The following is a 19,236-nucleotide window of genomic DNA, read 5'->3' on the forward strand; positions in this document are numbered from 1 at the left end:
TGTCAGCCTATCAGTAGAAGCAACCTAATTACAAGTTTTGCGATAAAAGTAGTAGCTCTGCCTCCTCTTGACTTGGACTAGGTCTTCTTAAAGTTTGAATTGCTCTAAGATAGCTTTTCACAACCAAGGGTCTGCAAGAGAAGTAAACCCTAAAAATAGTGAGTTTTTTCTCAGTTCTCTCAAAGATTGTATATAGCTAGTATCATTCTAAATGCATAGGAGAGAAAGTTGATTCACTGCACACAATGGATGCCTTAGGCAGGGCTTTAGGGCTTAATTGTCTCAGAAACCTTGTTGAGAAAAGTTACTTTAGGATATTGTGATTCTTGGGGGAAACTGTTGGGCTGTACCTATTTTCTTACAGATAGGAGTTTAGTATGAGTGTTTTCATGGATCAGGTAAATACCTTTTCCTTCCCTTAGGACAGTGTTATACTCAAGTGGTTAAGAAAAATATGATCTGGGTGTGGAATTCATAGTAAAGAAAGAGACTGTACTTAGAATAAAGTCGAGTTTCATTCTGCATTAAAGATTCTGGGTTTGCATCACACTTTCCTTGACCCTCCTCCTTTGTCTTTACATACAGTAGTGTGAGGAAGCTAGTGAAGCTTAGTGCGGTACAGTTCATGCTGAACAATCACACGGTGAGTGACAGCAGCCCCGCCTCCTGCCTCTGCTCTCTAGTCACCCTACTCACTCCTTGCACACGCATGGAAGGGGGATGTTACCTCAGGTCCTTGGCACTGCCCCGGCTGAAAGCCTTCCTGACTCCCAGCCTCCGACAGCTCACGCTGAGCTGTCACCAGAGCTACTATTTGGGAGCCTAATGACCTACTGTTCATACTAAGATAAATTAGTTGTAGGTAACAATAACAAAAATTTTTTTTCAATACTATCCCTGGTACCCTTAAGGAATGTTGATGTAGCCATTAGCTTCAAAAGGCTCAGTTATTCTAAAATTACTGGCTTGCATTCTGTCTCTAACCCATACTTTTATCGTTTTCACTTGTTTTCTCTCTTCTAACAGAGCGAGCACTTTTCGTTTTTGGGTATTAACAATCAGTCCAACCTGGCAGACATGCGGTGTCGGACTACCTTCTACACAGCACTTGGGCGCCTCCTCATGGTGGATTTAGGTACTGCAATAAATCCTAGAGGCTCATGAAGTAATCCGGCATTGCTCTGAATTTTTACTTGAGGATAGAAAACTAGATGTGGGGGGAGGTCTTTTCTGTTGTTTCAACAGTAACAAAGCTACATGAAATAATAGTCTGATTTCACCGAGACTACATCACACTATCATGGTCCCTGTAACTAGAAGAGGATAACAGTATGTGCCTCCAGTTTTCAGCTAATGTGCAGTGGTTTTTAAATTCTGTTCCTGTTTCTCATCTGTAAAATGAGGAAGTTGGGCATTGAGATTCCTAAATGCATATTGTTGATCATATGTCCCCTCCATCTCACATAGGGGTGCAACCCACCTGAGACAGTCAACGAAACCCTTTATTTCCCAGTTCATTAGCACCTGTGAACCCAGAGGGTGTAAGTGCCTTCCTAGCTTTAGCTGTGATGTTAGCAGTTTGTGGTCAACTGATAACTGAACCAGAATGGCATCTTCATAATTTGGAGCTATTTAAATTTACTTCTACTACAGTGACGTTAAAAAATATATATTTTTTTAAGCTTATGAATGGTTGCTGAAAGAAAGAAAAATAGGAATAAAGACTTTATGCACACCTGATTCAAGTTTGAGTCTCATCTAGTTCTCATGCACCAGACTGAGTCCTGCTCCGCTGAGTCTGGTTCTCGCTTAAGGAAAAAGAAAGAAATACCAGAGTGCCTTACACTCATACATAGGAATCTGATGTTGTAAGTTATTATTGAGAAAATTTGAACAGTCCTGGACAAGATGATTTCTGCCATTTTCTACTTTAAAAATAGTTACTGTATGGATACTTTATTCTGTAATTACTACTAATACCTATTGGGGTAATAAAGGGCCCTGGATTTACCCTTGGATCTGCTTATTTTTCATGCACACACAACTTTGAATTTTGTGCGTTGGGGTCACATCCTCCTTGTTTCCGTTACAGGAGAGGATGAAGATCAGTATGAGCAATTCATGCTACCACTCACAGCAGCATTTGAGGCTGTGGCCCAGATGTTTAGCACGAATACTTTCAATGAGCAAGAGGCAAAGGTGAGTCCTTCACCCACTGATTAGTCAGCTTCTGGTTGAGGACAGTTCATGATAGAGACTTGATTAGCTAGCGGTGCAGAAAATAATGCTTACCCCTAAATTTTCCATTGGGTTGGCTTTGTGTTTCATATCCCTGACTCCTAGGATTTTGATGTAGAAGAGCCAGTATGGATTTATAAACTCTATATGTTAAAGTGTGTTCCTAAGCAGCCGTTAGGATTTGTTTGTCTGAATTTTCAAATGTATGAGCATAAAGTTAATTTATGTGCTTTGCCTTGCCTTGCTGATCTCTGTTATGTATTTAGTTTATTCCTCCTTTTCATTTTTAATACTCTGTTATTTTCATCAGTCTGCATTTTTTTACTTTGTTTTAGCTCTATTTTATCTGGTATTTCATTTATTTCTAGTTTTAATCTTTACTTTCATATATTTTCCTTGGGATTATTCTGTTCTAACTTATTAACTTTTCAGTCCTTATTTCCTGTTGTAACTGTGAAAGACTATAAATGTCCTGCTAGGTGTGTTATTCCAAAACTTGTTTTTTTTTATTGTGGTAAAAACACATTCTCTCTCTCTCTCTCTCTCTCTCTCTCTCTCTCTCTCTCTCTCTCTCTCTCTCTCTCTCTCTCTCTCTCTCTCTCTCTGTCGCCAGCTGGCTCAGTGGGTTGGAGTGTGTTCCTATACCAAAAGATTGTGGGTTCAATTCCCAGTATGGCACATACCTGGGTTGTGGGTTCAATCCCTGGTTAGGACAACCAGTCAATGTTTCTCTCTCACATAGATGTCTGTCTGTCTGTCCCCCCCTGCCCAGCCCCCATCACTCCCTCACTTTCTCCCTTCCTCTCTCTCAAATCAGTGAACATGTCCTCAAATGAGGACTAAATTATATATTTTTTAAAAACCCACATAAAATTTACCACGTAACCATATTTAAGTGTATAGTTCAGTAGCATTAAGTATGTTCACAAGTTTTGATGTGTCACATTTTTATTATTCAGTTTTTTGTATCTTCTAATTTCCATTAAGATTCTTTGATACATTAGTCATTTAGAAGGGTTAATGAATTTCTATATATATGGAATTTTTAATTTACCCTTAGTTATTGATTTCTGGCTCTCAAAATTTTCATTTTTAGATTCTACTTTCCTCATATTTTCACTTCATGTACATCTGCTCTCCTCACCTGTAGATCTCTGTACTAAAACCAGAAGGCACTGTGCTGTTAATATTTGTAGGATGTTTTCATAGTGTTCATAATGACACTGAGGCTGAATTTTACAGCTACCAACTAGCCGGAGGTATTGCCCCCAAAATGCCAGGCTTTACCTGACATTCTAAAATTCTAATTTTTCATCTTTAGAATGCCTCTTAGTTTTCTGTATTCAAGTGAGCAGGGAAGTCAGAGAGCAACACCACTTGGTCCACCTCTGTCTCCACTTTATCCCAGTGTTTCAGGGTCTAAGACGGGTATCATTCAAAGCTAAGTTAGTGTGGAACAGCAATAATATAGACTAGGGTGACAGCCAATATCAAGGATAACTGAGGGATGTCAGCCCTTTCCCCATCATATTAGTTACATACAAAGCAAGTAAAATTAATGAAAAGAACCACCATGGCTGTGAACTACCACTATTACCGTATCTTTGTTACACCTCATGTAACAAGTCTTTTGGATTGACCATGTCGTAAACTTGAAAATTGAGCTCATGGTATCAGTGTAGGAATAGAACTGGCTTGCTTAAGGCAGGCTTTTAGTAGAAGTACAGACATTTTTAACAAATGAGCCAGGATACACAAATGTGCTACCTCCTTGAGCCTACTGATAACTGCTAAGTATTAAAGGGGTCTATTGCTGTTCAGAGCCCATAACTAAAAGTTCTATTGAGAAAGGAAGCATTGGATTTGGAGTCTTGGTGCTGTGAGTCCTAATCCTGGCCCTCTTGCACCTCACAGAATGACTTCAGGAAAGCTATTGACTGCTGGGCCTCAGTCTTTTTCTGGAAAGATATTATCTAATACTTCTCAGCTCAAAGATTTAACCCAGCAGTCTTATTTCCAGGAATCGTGGAGACTTTTGTCTTCCTCCTGACAGGGTCTGCATTTGGGGTCCAGCAGTGCTGCTGGCACCTTTGTGTCACTCTGTGGTGCCAGGCCTTCAGGATATACGACTCTTCTACCTCTTCTTTTTTGCCCTTTTTTTTTTACCCATTTTTTACATGATTTATCACATTAATATCTTAAAACTTTGTCAGCCTCTATTTTTGCTGTGATGGACCAGGGACTGTCACTTTTTCTCTGTATAACAAGGTTCTAAACCTAATTTTCTGAGGGAAAAGATTTTATTCTTATATGGAAGAGATCAATTCCAAATATTTGGGAAGGATTATTTGTTGAACGATGGGAGGAAGAATTTGATTGCAGATATGTGAAGGCACCATTAGGTGGTTATAAGTTTGTTTGTTCTCTTTTTAACATACTTTTGCCTTCTACTGCAGCGAACTCTAGTTGGCCTGGTAAGAGACCTGAGAGGGATAGCTTTTGCCTTCAATGCCAAGACCAGCTTCATGATGCTGTTTGAATGGATGTATCCTAACACATATCACAGCTAGCCTTCATTGGAGTTTGAATGAGTGATGGAGTCATCAGGGAAGGCGGCAGGGGGAGGAGTGGGAAGGTAAAAAGAACTGCCATATATGTCCTGTAAGCTGCCGTTCCATAGTGGCCTGATGACATATGCTGTCTGCTCTGCTCAATGAGATAGGAAGTGAATGAGCTGCTTCCCATCTGCTCTTTGAGTCACAGATACAAATGCCTGTGGAACTCGCCCACTGTGGAACTGTTGCACAGGAGCTTTGCTACACATAGGAAAGAGAGACATTTCAGTCTACTACAAAAAGACAGCTTTACTAGGAATTAGAAAGTCAAACCTTACTGACATCATAATTTGAACAGATCATTTTAAATCTGAGTGCCTCTGTTTCTCCAATAGTTACATAACAGAAATAGCTGATTCCCTATAATTACAATATGAAATACATTGTGCTCTTTAGAAGAAAGGCAATATGTAAATTACAGTGTATTATTAGATACCTATTATAAATTAAAGGACACACAATATTTCTAAGATTAGCAAGCAAGAGACAGGAAGTTAGAGAAGTGTAATCAGACCGTTTATACTGGACCAAAGCTGAGAAATTATTTCAAATTTTGTACATTTCTGTATTCAGAATTCTTCCTTAGCTTTTTGTTTCCAGATACCCATCCTACATGCCAATTCTCCAGCGGGCGATTGAGTTGTGGTACCATGATCCAGCCTGTACCACACCTGTGCTTAAGCTGATGGCCGAATTGGTTCATAATAGGTAAGGAGGAAGGGCACAGCTGCCCTTCTGTCTGAGTCAGCCCTCAGGCAGTTTGCTCTATGTGGTGTTTTGGGCAGATTGTGGAAGATGATACAGTTCACTGCTAAAAAGATCTCATGGTATACATTCTTACAAGAAGTGAATCTGGCAACCAAGAATCTGATCTCCCTGCCCACACATAAAAGTGGACATTTGGTAATGATGCCTTGCCCATCACATTCCATAGAGACAATTGAGAGTGACTGGGGACATATTAGCATGCCCGTTCTTAAGAAAGGTACTTATTAGGCAAATTACAGCTGGATCAGTAAAGATTTACTTTAAGAGAAAGAACAATTTCCAGAATACCAGGTTGTTACATTTGCCCAATAATATAGGGATGGAAAAGAAGAAAAATCAGCCCTTTGACATAACTAGAACTTCAGATTGGTGTTTCTGCCTCTCATGGCACTCCTGAGAGACTAGTTTTGGTGAGGAGTAGGCAGTATTCAAAGAGGTTGTTGCCTCCCATGAGGCTTATGATCAAGAGTTATTCATTCATTTATAGAACAGAGATCTGAGAGCACCTGCTCTTTGCCTGTCAGTTTCCTAAGCTATTGTACCAGACAAAACCCATGACCTCTTAGGTGTTACATTCTGGGAGGGCAACAGACAATAAAACAAGTATGGACAATCATTTCAAACAGTGGAAAGGGCTAGGGAAAAAGAATATACTAAAACAAAGGAATTGAAGGAGAGGGGGTCAGAGAAGGTGACACTTAAGCTGGGATCTTAGTGACAAGAAAGATTATGGTTGCCCTAGAGAGATGGGAAAGAACAGCGAAAACAACAGCCCAAGTCCTGCTATGGGATGAGCTTGTTGGGACTAGAGAGAACAGTGCCACCAGAGGGAGCACAGTGGTGAGGGGGCCTCGTGGGCAGAGGGCACCACACGGTGATTTGGCACTACAGTAGTGAGGAATGGACCTCTGCTCAGTGCAGCGGGAAGCTGCTGAAGTGTTTTAGGCGGTGAATTAAAATGATCTCATTTACATTACTTAAGGTACCATTCTAGCTACCACGGGAAGAATGGGCCTGTAGCGGGGCAAGAGTGGAAGCAGAAGGACCATAGAGGAAGTGGGAAGATTCAGGGCACATTGAAGAGCTAGGTCTTGATGGAGTCAGCATGGGGAGAGAAGGAAAGAAGAATGAAGGACATCTGGGAGTGAGATCTAGGATTCAGTGGAGTTCATTAAAAGGTAGAGCAGACCCAACAGGAGTTGCTCTGGTCTCGGGAACAGTCAGGAACTCAAAACTCAGGGTGGTTTAAAGTGTTTGCCCTCCCTGCCTGACCTGTGTTGCAGCATTCCCAGTCCCTTCTCACCTTCTTGCCTTAGAAAGTGGTAACCACGCATGTCTCCTCCCTTAGTTGCCACTCAAGCTAAGGTAGATGTAGATTAATGTCTGAAGTCTGTGAATTAGTACTACCAACTGTTAGAATCTCTACTTATCAAATAAAATGAGAATTTTAAGACAGTAATTTTAGCCCTGGCTGGTGTGGCTCAGTGGATTGAGCACTGGCCTGCGAACCCAAAGGTCACCAATTCAATTCCCATTCAGGGCACATGCCTGAGTTTTGGGCCAGGTCTCCAGTTGGGGGCAGGCGAGAGGCAACTGATTGATGTATCTCACACTTCGATGTTTCCCTTCCATTCTCTCTAAAAAAAAATTTTAAGTAATTTTATCTGCTGCTTCATTTTTTTGTTTACTTTAATGTTTTCAATTTGAGCAGCTGAACTTGACTCTAGCAAGCATGTTGGTCTTCAAGATGTAAGCTATATCACTGGTTAAATATCTCAGATTAAGTTGGTTATTTCACATGAGTATAGGTAATCAGCACATCTTAGTGCAAAAAGAATCACCCAAGGTGAGAGCCTGGAGCATCCCAGTCTCTGGCACCACAACTCTGACTTTCCTTCTGTGTTCTCTGCTCAGATCCCAGCGACTCCAGTTTGATGTCTCTTCCCCCAATGGCATCCTACTCTTCAGAGAAACTAGCAAGATGATAACAATGTATGGTAAGTGCTTTGGAGGAGCCCAGCCCTGGAGGAGAACTTCGCCTCCATCACCACCCTCTGCGTGCGGGTCTCAGCCAGCTCTGGGGTAGTCAGGACAGTGCTGTGAGGCAGGCTGTGCTGCTCATGCGTTTGTGTTCCAGGGTCAGCTGGACCAGGAGCCTTTGGAGTAGGATGATTGAGTTGGAGTATAAACTTATCAATTGGTAACATGCTTAAATAAATATATTTATCACATGTCTACTCAGGCAATCGCATCCTGACACTAGGAGAGGTCCCAAAGGATCAGGTCTATGCACTGAAGCTCAAGGGCATTTCCATCTGCTTCTCCATGCTGAAGGCTGCCCTCAGTGGGAGTTACGTCAACTTTGGAGTCTTTCGTCTCTATGGAGACGATGCCCTGGACAATGCTCTCCAGACCTTCATCAAGCTGCTCCTCTCCATTCCCCACAGTGACCTCCTGGTAAGCCTTATGTGTCATTGGCAGGCCTCGACCCCTGCTGTTCAGGCTTTCTTGGCCTGAGACCATGCTTGAACAGTTCTCTGGAGAACTGGAAGCTAGCTCCAGCTATGTCTTTTGTTTTCCCATCTGAAGGGAACTGATTCACAGTACTTAAGCTGATGTTTGTTTTCCTATTTTCCCACAGGACTACCCCAAGCTCAGCCAGTCTTACTATTCACTACTGGAAGTCCTGACACAGGACCACATGAACTTTATTGCAAGCCTGGAACCTCATGTCATCATGTATATTCTCTCTTCCATATCTGAAGGACTCACTGCACTTGGTAAGCACCTGGGTTGGTAGGTTTGTTTTTATAACTAAACAGAAAAAAGAGAATCTTGCCCCAGTATACAAAGGATTATTGCTTTGAGGAATTGGCCCTGCCAACAGAGCACAGAACTCACGGGCACATTCTCATCGGCACATACTTACTGATCACGTCCTAAGGACCAGGCACGTGCTAGGGATACAGTGATTAATAGCACAAAGTCCCTGTCCCTCAGGAGCTTTTTAGCTGTGGGTGAAACAGACAGCTGCCTCTTTGCTTACCCAGGACAGTAGCAGGTATATGAAGTGCAACGGGAGCTCTCAGGAAGCACCCCTAAACTCCTGGATTTCAGAAGCGGGGTCAGGGAAGTCTGACAAAAGAGCTGGTATTAAACGTACACCCAAAAGCAGCAGAAATATTACTAGGTTAATGGCAGAGGCTTCCTAGCAGCAGGAACCACAAGTACTAGCACCTAGAGGCAAGAAAGATCCAGAAATCCAGATGGCTGCACACCATGCAAAGAGAATGAAAAGAAATGAAGCTGGAGAAAAAGAAAGGCAGGGCAAACTTGGAGGTCACCCAGGGGCTCTTCGGCCATATCGGGGTATTTGGAGTCTATCCTGAGGCGGTAGAATCTATGGGAGAGCTTTACGCAGCTAGTCCGTAAGTTTCCCATCCTGCTCCAGCTGGTTTCTGAAAACCATTTTGTCCTCAGGATGCCTTCCAACAATCCTAGTATGTGTTCAGAGAATAAAATACATTTTTATATTAGGCTGAGCACAACATAAACAGGAAGATTAAGTAACTGCAAAGTAATCATGATTCATTGCAAATGCATAGAATAACTTTTGGGTTGTCTGCCCTGGTGAGTTCCCTGTACCTCTCTGCACTTCTTTGCTGTGCATTTACCTCCAGCTGGTGCACAGCACATCTAGGGCAGCTTTGGAACGCTTCTTTATAGCTTCTTAAAAATTAAAGGACCTCTGCACAAACAGGAGCAGAATGCCTTCCTCTTCTACGGGTTCATTCCTTAGTCCTCTGGCCTGAGCCTCGCCAAGTCAGAACTCTGTGCACAGGCTGTGCTGCCGTGTCATCTTTGAAATGCATGGATGAGTCTGCAGCCCCCGTCACCACGCTTCCCCAGGACACTTCAGAGACAAACAAACAGTACAGCAGCCCACTCTAACAAACGTAGGTGTCGATAGGCTGCATTAAGCTGGGCTCAGTGACATCCCCCAGGTAACTCAGAGTGTAGGCTCACAACTCACACCTGGATTCTGTTCACAGCCCTTCCAGTGACTGACAGTGGGATCTTGAGGCAAGTCAATAACCTCCCCAAACTTTGGTTTACTCATTTGTAAAATGAAAAGCCTATTTCCTGGAGTTCTCAAGTGGATAAATTAGAAATAATATCTGTAAAGTCCTCAGCACAGTGTCTGGCACTGTAGAAGTACTTGCTACCTGTGAACTATTCTTTTTTATGAAGCAGAGGACACAAATATACTACATTGAGTCAATAATATCAATAATATTTATTTATATTGTTATTGCACAGTCACTTTTAAACTTAGACTTTGACCTGTATTGAGGGTTGAGAGGTTGACAGAAAGCACCCCGAGCAGTGGCCTTGGCTGACCTGGGATCTCAGTGAAGGGCAGTCATGTTTGCCCAACTCACCATCAGCAGCTCAGGGATTCCACTCTTTTCCACCCCATTCCTCTTTCTTCCAGACACCATGGTGTGCACAGGCTGCTGCTCCTGCCTGGACCACATTGTGACATACCTCTTCAAGCAGCTGTCACGTAGCACCAAGAAGAGGACAACACCCCTGAACCAAGAGAGTGACCGCTTCCTGCACATCATGCAGCAGCATCCAGAGATGATCCAGCAGGTAAGGATGTGCGCATTAGCGGGCAGTGGGCAGTGTCCTGCAGGGGAAGACCTCTCTCTTTTCCTTTGGAAGAACCTCTCTTCAAAAGAGGGGGGAGGTCAAGCCAGATAATGAGTCTGACTCATATCTCACTGGACTAATGCTGCCCAGATGAAGTCTATACCTTAAAATGGCAGCAGATTTTGAGTGTGTGGAGTAATCATTGGCTATAGAAATTCTGAGTGTCACAGCCACGCCTGGTCACTGGGCCTCTCCCATGAGTACTGGCCTCCTTCCATGACGATGACTTTGCTCACCCATGACTATAAGCGGAGCATGGGTGAGCAGCATCCAGCCGCAAAGCTTGTTCCTCCCATATCTCGTCTTTGTCTGCGTTATTTGCTAAGGAAGCCGTAAAATCATTCACATTCCCATCACACCCCCAAAAAGGTTTAAAGCTATCTCCTCTGAGATAAGTGCAAGGTGATTTTGCACTATAATCATTTGCTTGACCAATCCCACAGATCAGGGTAAACTAGGAAGGTCCATTTAAAAATGAGTCATCAAACCAGCTTAAAGAATAGGAAATAAAATGTCTTAGAGAAATTTACCTGGCAATAGAAAATTAAAATGAAGCTGCGTAAAATATTTGTCTGGTTTACCGTGGACAGAAAAGGCTTCCACCCTAATAAACTCCTCTATTTGGAATCTGTAATTCTATCTTGGGTGGCCACCACTAGGTCACTGCCTCAGGTTCTCCATTTCCAGATGCTGTCAACGGTGCTGAACATCATCATCTTCGAAGACTGTAGGAACCAGTGGTCTATGTCCCGACCACTACTTGGCTTGATACTACTTAATGAAAAGGTAAGGGAACCAGTCTGATGCCCAGAGCCAGAAGCCAAGGTAGGTGCACATTTTCCAGGACACTCAAAGAAACAAACAAATGAGAGGGGAAAAGCCCATTTTCCTAAGCACGTCCTACGCATGCTTTGAATAACATGTAATCACTTACCTGTTAGAAGTCAGCACACATGGCAAGTCAGACAAAGGTAAAGGATGAGGAAGTGTTACAAGAAGAGAGTGTACCTGGGAATGAAAGCACTTGCGACCCTAAGTTCTAGTTCCAGGCTGCCATAAACAAACAGAAATAAGTCGATTCCTATAAAAAAAGAATCTGATCATAGAATGCTTAGTGTTTACGAAGTTTAAATTCTTGATGTTTGTGAAAAAAAGGTATTATACATTATCCTGCTGGCTTGAATTTTAAAAAAAACAGTATCCAATTTTAGTAGATACCCCATTCCTGTTGGAGAAGAGCGCTCCTTCCACCCTGCAGATGATGGAGGGCTAATCTGCCTTTCCCCGTCTTCTCTCCTCACGCTGTCCCACTCCTGGCCCCGCAGTATTTTTCTGACCTAAGGAACAGTATCGTGAACAGCCAGCCTCCAGAGAAGCAGCAGGCTATGCATCTGTGTTTCGAAAACCTGATGGAAGGCATAGAGCGAAATCTTCTAACGAAAAACAGAGACAGGTGAGTGTAAAGGGCCCTGCCAAGAAATCCTAGAAAAATTTTTTTCAGACCATTGAAACAAGGGAGACTCCTTGTCTTGTAGAGGCCATTTAAGCAGTGCTGTCCAATAGGAAAGCAAGTCACATAAGTAACTTTAAATTTCCTAGTAGCCACGTTTTAAAAGGGTAAAAAGAAACAGACAATATTTTATTTAACCCGTGTACCAGAAATATTGTCAGTGTATAATCAGTATTTAAAAACTGAGAATTTTAATGTTCTTTTTATTGTATGTATTAAATTCAAGATCTTGTGTACATTTTATACTTATCATGGTATCTCAATTCAGCTGCTAAATTTTCATCAGAAATATTTTATTTATATTTAGATTTCATAAAATTTACATACTTAGAAGTTCGCCAATAGCTGAAATTGAATAACAGATTTTTCTAAATTTTTTAATTTTACTTTGATTAGTTTAAAATATGGCTTTTTTAAAAAGATTTTATTTATTTTTAGAGAGAGGGGAAGGGAGGGGGAAAGAGAGGGAGAGAAACATCAAAGCGTGGTTGCCTTTTGCACTCCCCCAACTGGGGACCTAGCCTACCACCCAGGTATGTCCCCTGACTGGGAATTGAACCGGCAACCCTTTGGTTTGTAGGCCAGCACTCAATCCACTGAGCTGCACCAGCCAGGGCAAAATACGGCATTTTAATTTAAAATTAATTAAGGTGAGATTGGGAAACTGAATCAGTTCCTCGTTTGCACTGGACATAATTCACGTGCTCAGTAGCCACACGTGGCTAGTGACTACCATATTGGATAGCATAGCTCTACCATATGGCTCTTGGCATTAAGAAATGAAATAGCTTCATCCTTTTCCTTTGTGAAGCTTACTTCCTGCCTCTTGTCAGCAAGATTCCTTTTGTGCTGCCATGAACCCAAGATGGCCCTCCACCCCAGATATGACCAGCCATGAAGTTGCAAGTAGAAGGGGGCACAAAACTAGCCCAACTTTCCCTTAGTCTTAAGACTGATATTTACTGACCTTAAAAACAGAACCTGTTAATTCATATGTTCTGCCTCTCAGCAGCCCCGTCTACTAGAAATGTTTCAGGCAAAGACCTTTCCCTTGCACCCTGCTTTGCCAACCTACATGCATCCTCTCTTAGGTTCACCCAGAACCTGTCAGCATTCCGTCGAGAAGTCAACGACTCGATGAAGAATTCCACTTATGGCGTGAACAGCAATGATATGATGAGCTGACACCTCCTTGGACTCTACCTGTACAGAGCAGCGTCCTTTTGGTCTGGCCCAGAGGGGCGAACAATTATAGGGGAGAGGGCCTGGCTGACCCTGGCTCCCTCCTCCAGGGGCGTGGGGGAAGTGGCAAAGGTCAACTAGCTGCTTCCCCAGGGAATAGGGGTGTGTGCGCACTCACTAGGGGGCAGGGTGCTGCTGGTTCTCGGGGGATGGGGTGGGAAGGGTGGTGGGAGGAGATAGAGACACACATGTGAGACTCCAGCCCCTTCTCTTGGGGCCACCCAAAGGCGAAGAACCCCCAGTGTCCTGCCACAACCTGCCTTGTAAAAACATGTACATTTTTTCATAACATTTTGAACAAGGTTTATATTGACTCAAGTTTAAAAAAAAAGTGTGACTGAAAAATTTTTACAGAGTCTAGTGCACCAATGCTGATCTGATGTGAGGGGTTGTGTATGCGAGTGAGGAAAAATGTGTATTCTGGTGGCCTGAAGCTTTACTGGACGAGGATGTGTGAACGTGCAGAGATATATTTAGTGACACAGTGTAGAGAGGCAAAAAAAAAAGTAAAAATTCCAAATGTATATTTTTTCTTATTGCCTTTTCCTTGCCCCCCAAATTATCACTTCCTGTTACTGTATTACCCTTGTTATTAGGAACTCTAAGCCATGCGGAGCACCACCCCTCCCCCTTCAGCCATAGACGCTGCCCCAGGTCCCTCAGCCTCTTGCAGGGACATGATTCCAGCTACAAGTGTTTGGTGTTCTTAGCTTCATCCTTCTTCCCAGTTTGCTTACCCTCATCCTCAGACAGATGCCTCTTGCTTTTAAAAGTCAGATGTAAGTCTGTGATTTAGGTTCTTGGTCTCTGTAAAGGTAGAGACCAGAGAGAAGGGATTGAGCCAGTTGCTCTCCTATGGAGCGATTTGGATGAGTCCACCAGAGGCCCAGCTGCGTGTGGCCAATAACTTTTAGTCTTCCCCAGCCCTTGAGGCATGTGTGTGGATGTGTGCGTGTGGATATTTATATATGTACCCTGCACTCGTGAATGTATGAACTGGAGGAAGTTACTACAGCAGAGGGGTTCTTAATAACAAGGTCTGCCTGGCATGAAGTATTTAACATTCTCCCACCCCCTTAAAAATATACATTTTTATAAAATGAAAACCATAATAAATGTTTTGAATATTTAAAAAGAAATTAACCTACAGAGGAAAATTAATGGAGAAAGCTATTTGCCTTGTACTTTTCCCACAATTGTTGCTGCTAGTTGTACGCATCTCTAGTTCAGCTCTTGCCCATGGGACACTCATCAATTAGGTTTTATTTGTATTTCTCTCCTCTGCCCCCACAAACCTACTAATTTTTTCTTCTCCTCTGGCAACTGTGTGGTGAATCCTTTCTTGCGTGATCAGGTTGCGGATAGACTTGTAAGGGTGTTTGCTGCATACAGTGTAAGCATTGTGACCGCCAATAAACTTCAATGGTTTCTACTGACCCGGCTTCAGCAGTCAAGTCTAGTGTATCTGCAGGACATGTCTAAACACATGAAGACATTTGAAGCATGCATTCCTAAAAGCCAGTGAATGACAGGGACTCCTCAACCTTGTAAAATCACCTTCTCACTGGACTGAATCTAAGTCAATTTGTTTTAAAAGTATGATTGGTTTAGTTGATACATGTATGCACGTAATACAATTCAATCTGCAGTAAAGACTACATTTTTGGTAACATTTTGAGCAGGGTTTATATTGGCTGAAGTTTAAAAACAAAAAGTATGACTAAAATGTTTACAGTCTGGTGTACAGTGCTGATGTGAGGAGGGGTTGTGTATGTGGTGAGGAGAATGTGTATGCACATATATGCTGTTGTCCACAACGATAGAAGTGGGGCCACCCTACCTCTGTACTAGCTTCCAATAGCATGGCAACCAGCAGAGAAATAATTTCAGAAAGCCCAGTTTTGTTAATGTTCTGACATCTGCTCTTCTAATGTGGATTAAACCCTGATGAGTTCAAGGATAAGAATTATCAAATGAAGCACATTAGTTAACAGAGACCGCTTCTCATCCCCCTACTATGTAGTACCTAGGTATGAGGGAACGAAATTGCCAGGGACATTTAGGTACAGATAGGAATTGTACCTTGGAACATTTACATTTGATGAGTCACAGACTATAGAGTACCACTCTTGTCCACCTTATCTAGGGGAGCTTTGCCTGCTCTCTGTCTTCTGGGTGACTTCCTGGCACTAAGTTATTTTGAAGGCAAAAGAATTGTATCCTTATGGCTAAAAGGCAGTCTCGTAAATTATTCCCCATAGCCAAGTCTGTCTCTAAGCCAGCCTTCATTAATATGTAAAGCACTCCAATCACATTGCCTTAGTGACCTGGAATTATATTTCTGTAGTGAATGAGACAAAAGGTAACTCACAGGAAGGCTCTCCCTTCTCTTCCCCAAAAACTGTTTCAGAAGCAAGAAACTCCTAAGAGGTGGTAGTCTCTGTACAGCCTGAGCACAGTCTAGTCATGGCAGGGCCCTGAAGCAACTCTTCCACAGCCACAGTTTTTCAGACAGTCAGTTAAGCAAGCTGCTCTTGCTTAATTGACAATTATAAGAGGAGGCACCTAAAAAGTAGCCTTTGTTTCTGGTCAGCAGTTTCAACCTACTATGAAAGCCAGTTATCCTTAAAAGTTTCCCCAAGAAATCATGTGGAAATTTTATTTGGTTAAACGTGAGTTTTATTCGTTTTGAGGCTATTCTGGGAACTAAGGTCATCAGTTCAAGGGCTTTACACAGTGTTTCCTGACACCAGTTGTCTCTTACATTGACAGAACAGCTGAAGTCTACTATAGGCTATCAAATTTTAAGTAGTATGTGTGTATGTATTTGTTTTGTTGGCTCTGCCAGAATAAGAATTATCTATTCCCACTAAAATGAAAATCGGACAAAAGGGATTTGGCCCAGGGGCAGATTTTAGGTTTTTAGATTTTAAAAAGGACTTTCAACTGTCAACTTTCCATTGACAAATGACGATGTACTAAAAATAGTAGTTTTAATTTGGGGAAACCTGCAAAAGCCCTAAGTCTGATCACAAAGCCTTGAAAAATGTAAATAGTTATAACTGTCTAAGAGTCCTAGTTCTTTAAATACTTTAAAAGGATAAAAATACTGGCCATAATTAAAACTGCCAACTAGGTGCTAAGTAATTAACATCTAAGAGGATTCTTGCTGCTGTAGCTTGACCTTGGGTGCATACACCTGTCTTGGGTTTCTTAGCTACCCTGGAATTCATAGGTGTGCCACGGTGTATTTCAGGAGCAGTGAGTCAACTAAACAAATGAGCTGTCACACAGATGATCAGAATGGAGGGCAGAATTAAGCTTGGAATATTCCCCTTCCTCAGAAAAACCCTTACAGTTTGCAGGACAGGCTGGCTGCTGCTGTCTGTTCATTCATTAGAGATACTTGGCACTAGAGGCCAAATACCTTTTTGGTGATAAGCGAAAGAAAAGCAAAAACAGCATTTGCAAGGCGAATTCATTGCCACTCTTCTGCATAAGATCCCTCACCAGAACAAACTCCAAAACAGTGAATAGAACTTAAGCAGCATACACAACTATTTTAAATTCTGCTTGGTAACCATAAAGGCAGAAACTCAGACCAGCATACAGCATCACCTATATGGCCCAAACCATCCCATCCATTATTAGTTTACAAGGGAATAATGAGTGACAGGAGAGCATCTCTTAGTCTCTGTTAGCCAGTGGATAACAAATTAAGTCCAAAAACGCCTGGATTCAAGGTCAGTGCGCAATCAAACTCAGGGTAAGACCTGATTAATTGAATAACTGGTTTGGCCTTAAGTAAAGCTCAGAAGGGCCAGTGAACAAGGGTAGGCAAATGTAAGAAAGCAGTAATCTCTCAAACCAGAAAACCCACGCCATCTCCCCTCAGCTCTTCAAAGATTGATTAAACTGTGCAGGGAAGATAATGCATCCACTCTAAGAATATAGCAGGCCATTATCATTTTACATACTTATCAGTTCCCCGTCCTTACACAGCTTGCAGTCTGTGAGTTCATCACAAAGCAAATCATGTTATAAACTACCAACCAAGCTACAAGTGCTGCAGTGGAACCTTTCCATTCAACTAGACAGTTACCACTGCCGTGTCTGCCTTCACACCCTGCCTCCTGCCTATTCCTCTCTGCAGAACCCTCGCTTCTCAGGCTGGACGTGCATGCCCTGTTCCCGCCTACCCTTTTCAAGACCCCAAGGTGAGAGCGAGGCCCTCTCCCTGTCTGAAGCCTCCTGACCTGTCCTTCAGTCTTACAGCCTTCTCTGAGGTAGTACTAACCCCACTCCCTTCTCGCCTCTGCAACTAGAATGTGCTCATTACAAGCTGAAACCAGTCAAAAAGAATCATGATGAAAGAAAATGATGTGCATCTGGGACCTCGGTAGTGTCTGCAGAAGATGGAAGGTGGAAAGTGGTTGGACCTAATTTCGGTGAAACCCCTGCACGGAGCCCCGGCAACCTGGTTTGGGCGGGTTAAATTCACATCGTGGCCATAGATAGCTCTCTACCAAAAGGTAAAGAGCAGAAGCCACAGACATCAGACCCCACGACCCTGCGAAGGAACTAGGGAAAGCGTTCACCCCTGTCCCGGTACTACTTCCCGACACACTGCCGCGCCCCGGAAGTGGTTCCGCGGGTTCCTGCTGTTACCATAGTACATACAGGCCCGCTTCCCAGACCAGTCAGCCTCCTGCCATCGCTCGCCCCGCCTCCGCCGCCGTGCGCAGGCGCAGTTATGAGTCCTCCCGCGCTGAATCCCTTGGTCATGTGGCAGGAGAAAGGGCTTACGAGCTCAGTAGTTGCAGGAGCGTTCCTGGGCAAGACCAGACCTGGGCCACTGCGACTGTCAGACCCCCGCCGAACCGTGTGCCCTGTAGAGGTTCGAGTTGCCACGCTCCGCTGCCTCACACCCAGCGCCCGCGGCGGCGACCACAGAGGCGCTGCTCCCGAACGTGTCCCCGGATGGAAGAGCTCCGTGGCGTGGGCGGACAGGCTAAGGGCGGGGCTCTGCGGCTCCCTGTGCGCTGGGGTGCGGGACAGGGGCCCGAGAGGAGGCCTGCAGAAGGAGACAGGCGGCGAAAGGAAGGGAAGGTCACAAGCAACACCTGTACCTCTCCAGGAGATGCAAAATAGCAGGACTGACAGCCGAGTGCAAACCTAACGTTTGTCTGACCAAGGGGTGGGGCAGAGGAGGTTGGAGTTTGAGCCTAAAAGCCATAAATTTCCACCAAGGGCCACTTTGCAAAGCAGTCTAGTGACCAGTCTTTGTTTAACCCACCAGCTAATGGATAATAAGGATTTGAACCAAGACGAGGGCTGTGGGGAGTTGAGAAGTATTGGTGACGGGCAGAGGAATCAACAGGATTGTGTGACCCATTTGGATGTGGAGAGTAAAGGCAAGGGGATTCTAGTATGATTCCCAGGTCCCAGAATAATCGAGCAGCAGCTAACTCAAGGCAGAGGAAGCGTGGGGTAGTGTGGAGGTGAGGGCAGAGTGTTCCGCGTCCAGAAGTGCCTGTTCTTGCAGTCAGACCACCTGAAACTGCACAAAAACCAGAAAACAGGAAGGTATACTTCAGACAACAGACATTAAAAGGAAATATATATATATATATATATATCCCTCGTGAACATAAATGCGAAAATCCTTAACAAAATACAGGCAAATCAGATTAAGGAATATATAAAAACGATATTATGACAGTGATATTTATCCTAGGAATTCAAGGTTGGTTTATCATGCAAAAAAATCAATAAATGCAATTCACCATATAAACTAAAGGAGAAAGCTGATATTCTAAATAGATAAAAACATGACAAAATAATACCCATTTATGATAAAAATTCTCAGCAAATGGTATAGAAACATTTTTTTCCTATGTCTTCTTTCAAGACTAATCACATTTATTTTTTCCACTCTACATTTTTTTTTTTTCAGACTTAAGACCCTTTATAATCTTATAAAGGACAATGGGCGAAAGTCTCGAGCTCCTCTAGCTGCTTCAAGCTGGACATGGTCGTCGTCCTACCTATCCTTGGGTCCAGAAATCCCTTATAAGAGTGGGGGTGTGGAGGGGAGGGTGGCCTTCCCACATGGGGAAGGGTCTTGCAGACTCCAGGTCAGTTGGC

The 19,236-nt window shown here is 43.2% G+C and overlaps 1 protein-coding gene across 2 annotated transcripts in view; it reads left to right on the forward strand.

Annotated features, from left to right (window-relative positions):
- XPO7 (exportin 7) overlaps nt 1-14,525 on the forward strand; it is a 35,466-nt gene extending 20,941 nt beyond the window's left edge. For both annotated transcript variants that reach the window (XM_090290086.1, XM_090290087.1), the window contains exons 17-28: nt 580-643; nt 1,027-1,135; nt 2,093-2,199; nt 4,695-4,783; nt 5,454-5,561; nt 7,536-7,618; nt 7,864-8,078; nt 8,263-8,401; nt 10,117-10,277; nt 11,025-11,123; nt 11,663-11,790; nt 12,939-14,525. In XM_090290086.1, the coding sequence (XP_090146212.1) occupies nt 580-643; nt 1,027-1,135; nt 2,093-2,199; nt 4,695-4,783; nt 5,454-5,561; nt 7,536-7,618; nt 7,864-8,078; nt 8,263-8,401; nt 10,117-10,277; nt 11,025-11,123; nt 11,663-11,790; nt 12,939-13,032 (1,396 nt within the window). In that variant the 3' untranslated portion in view covers nt 13,033-14,525. The remainder of the gene's footprint in view (nt 1-579; nt 644-1,026; nt 1,136-2,092; nt 2,200-4,694; nt 4,784-5,453; nt 5,562-7,535; nt 7,619-7,863; nt 8,079-8,262; nt 8,402-10,116; nt 10,278-11,024; nt 11,124-11,662; nt 11,791-12,938) is intronic.
- The last annotated feature ends 4,711 nt before the right edge of the window (nt 14,526-19,236 follow it).

Source organism: Furipterus horrens, unplaced genomic scaffold, assembly GCF_987537825.1.
Source record: "Furipterus horrens unplaced genomic scaffold, mFurHor1.1.pri manual_scaffold_10, whole genome shotgun sequence".
In the NCBI taxonomy this organism is placed as follows: domain Eukaryota; kingdom Metazoa; phylum Chordata; class Mammalia; order Chiroptera; family Furipteridae; genus Furipterus; species Furipterus horrens.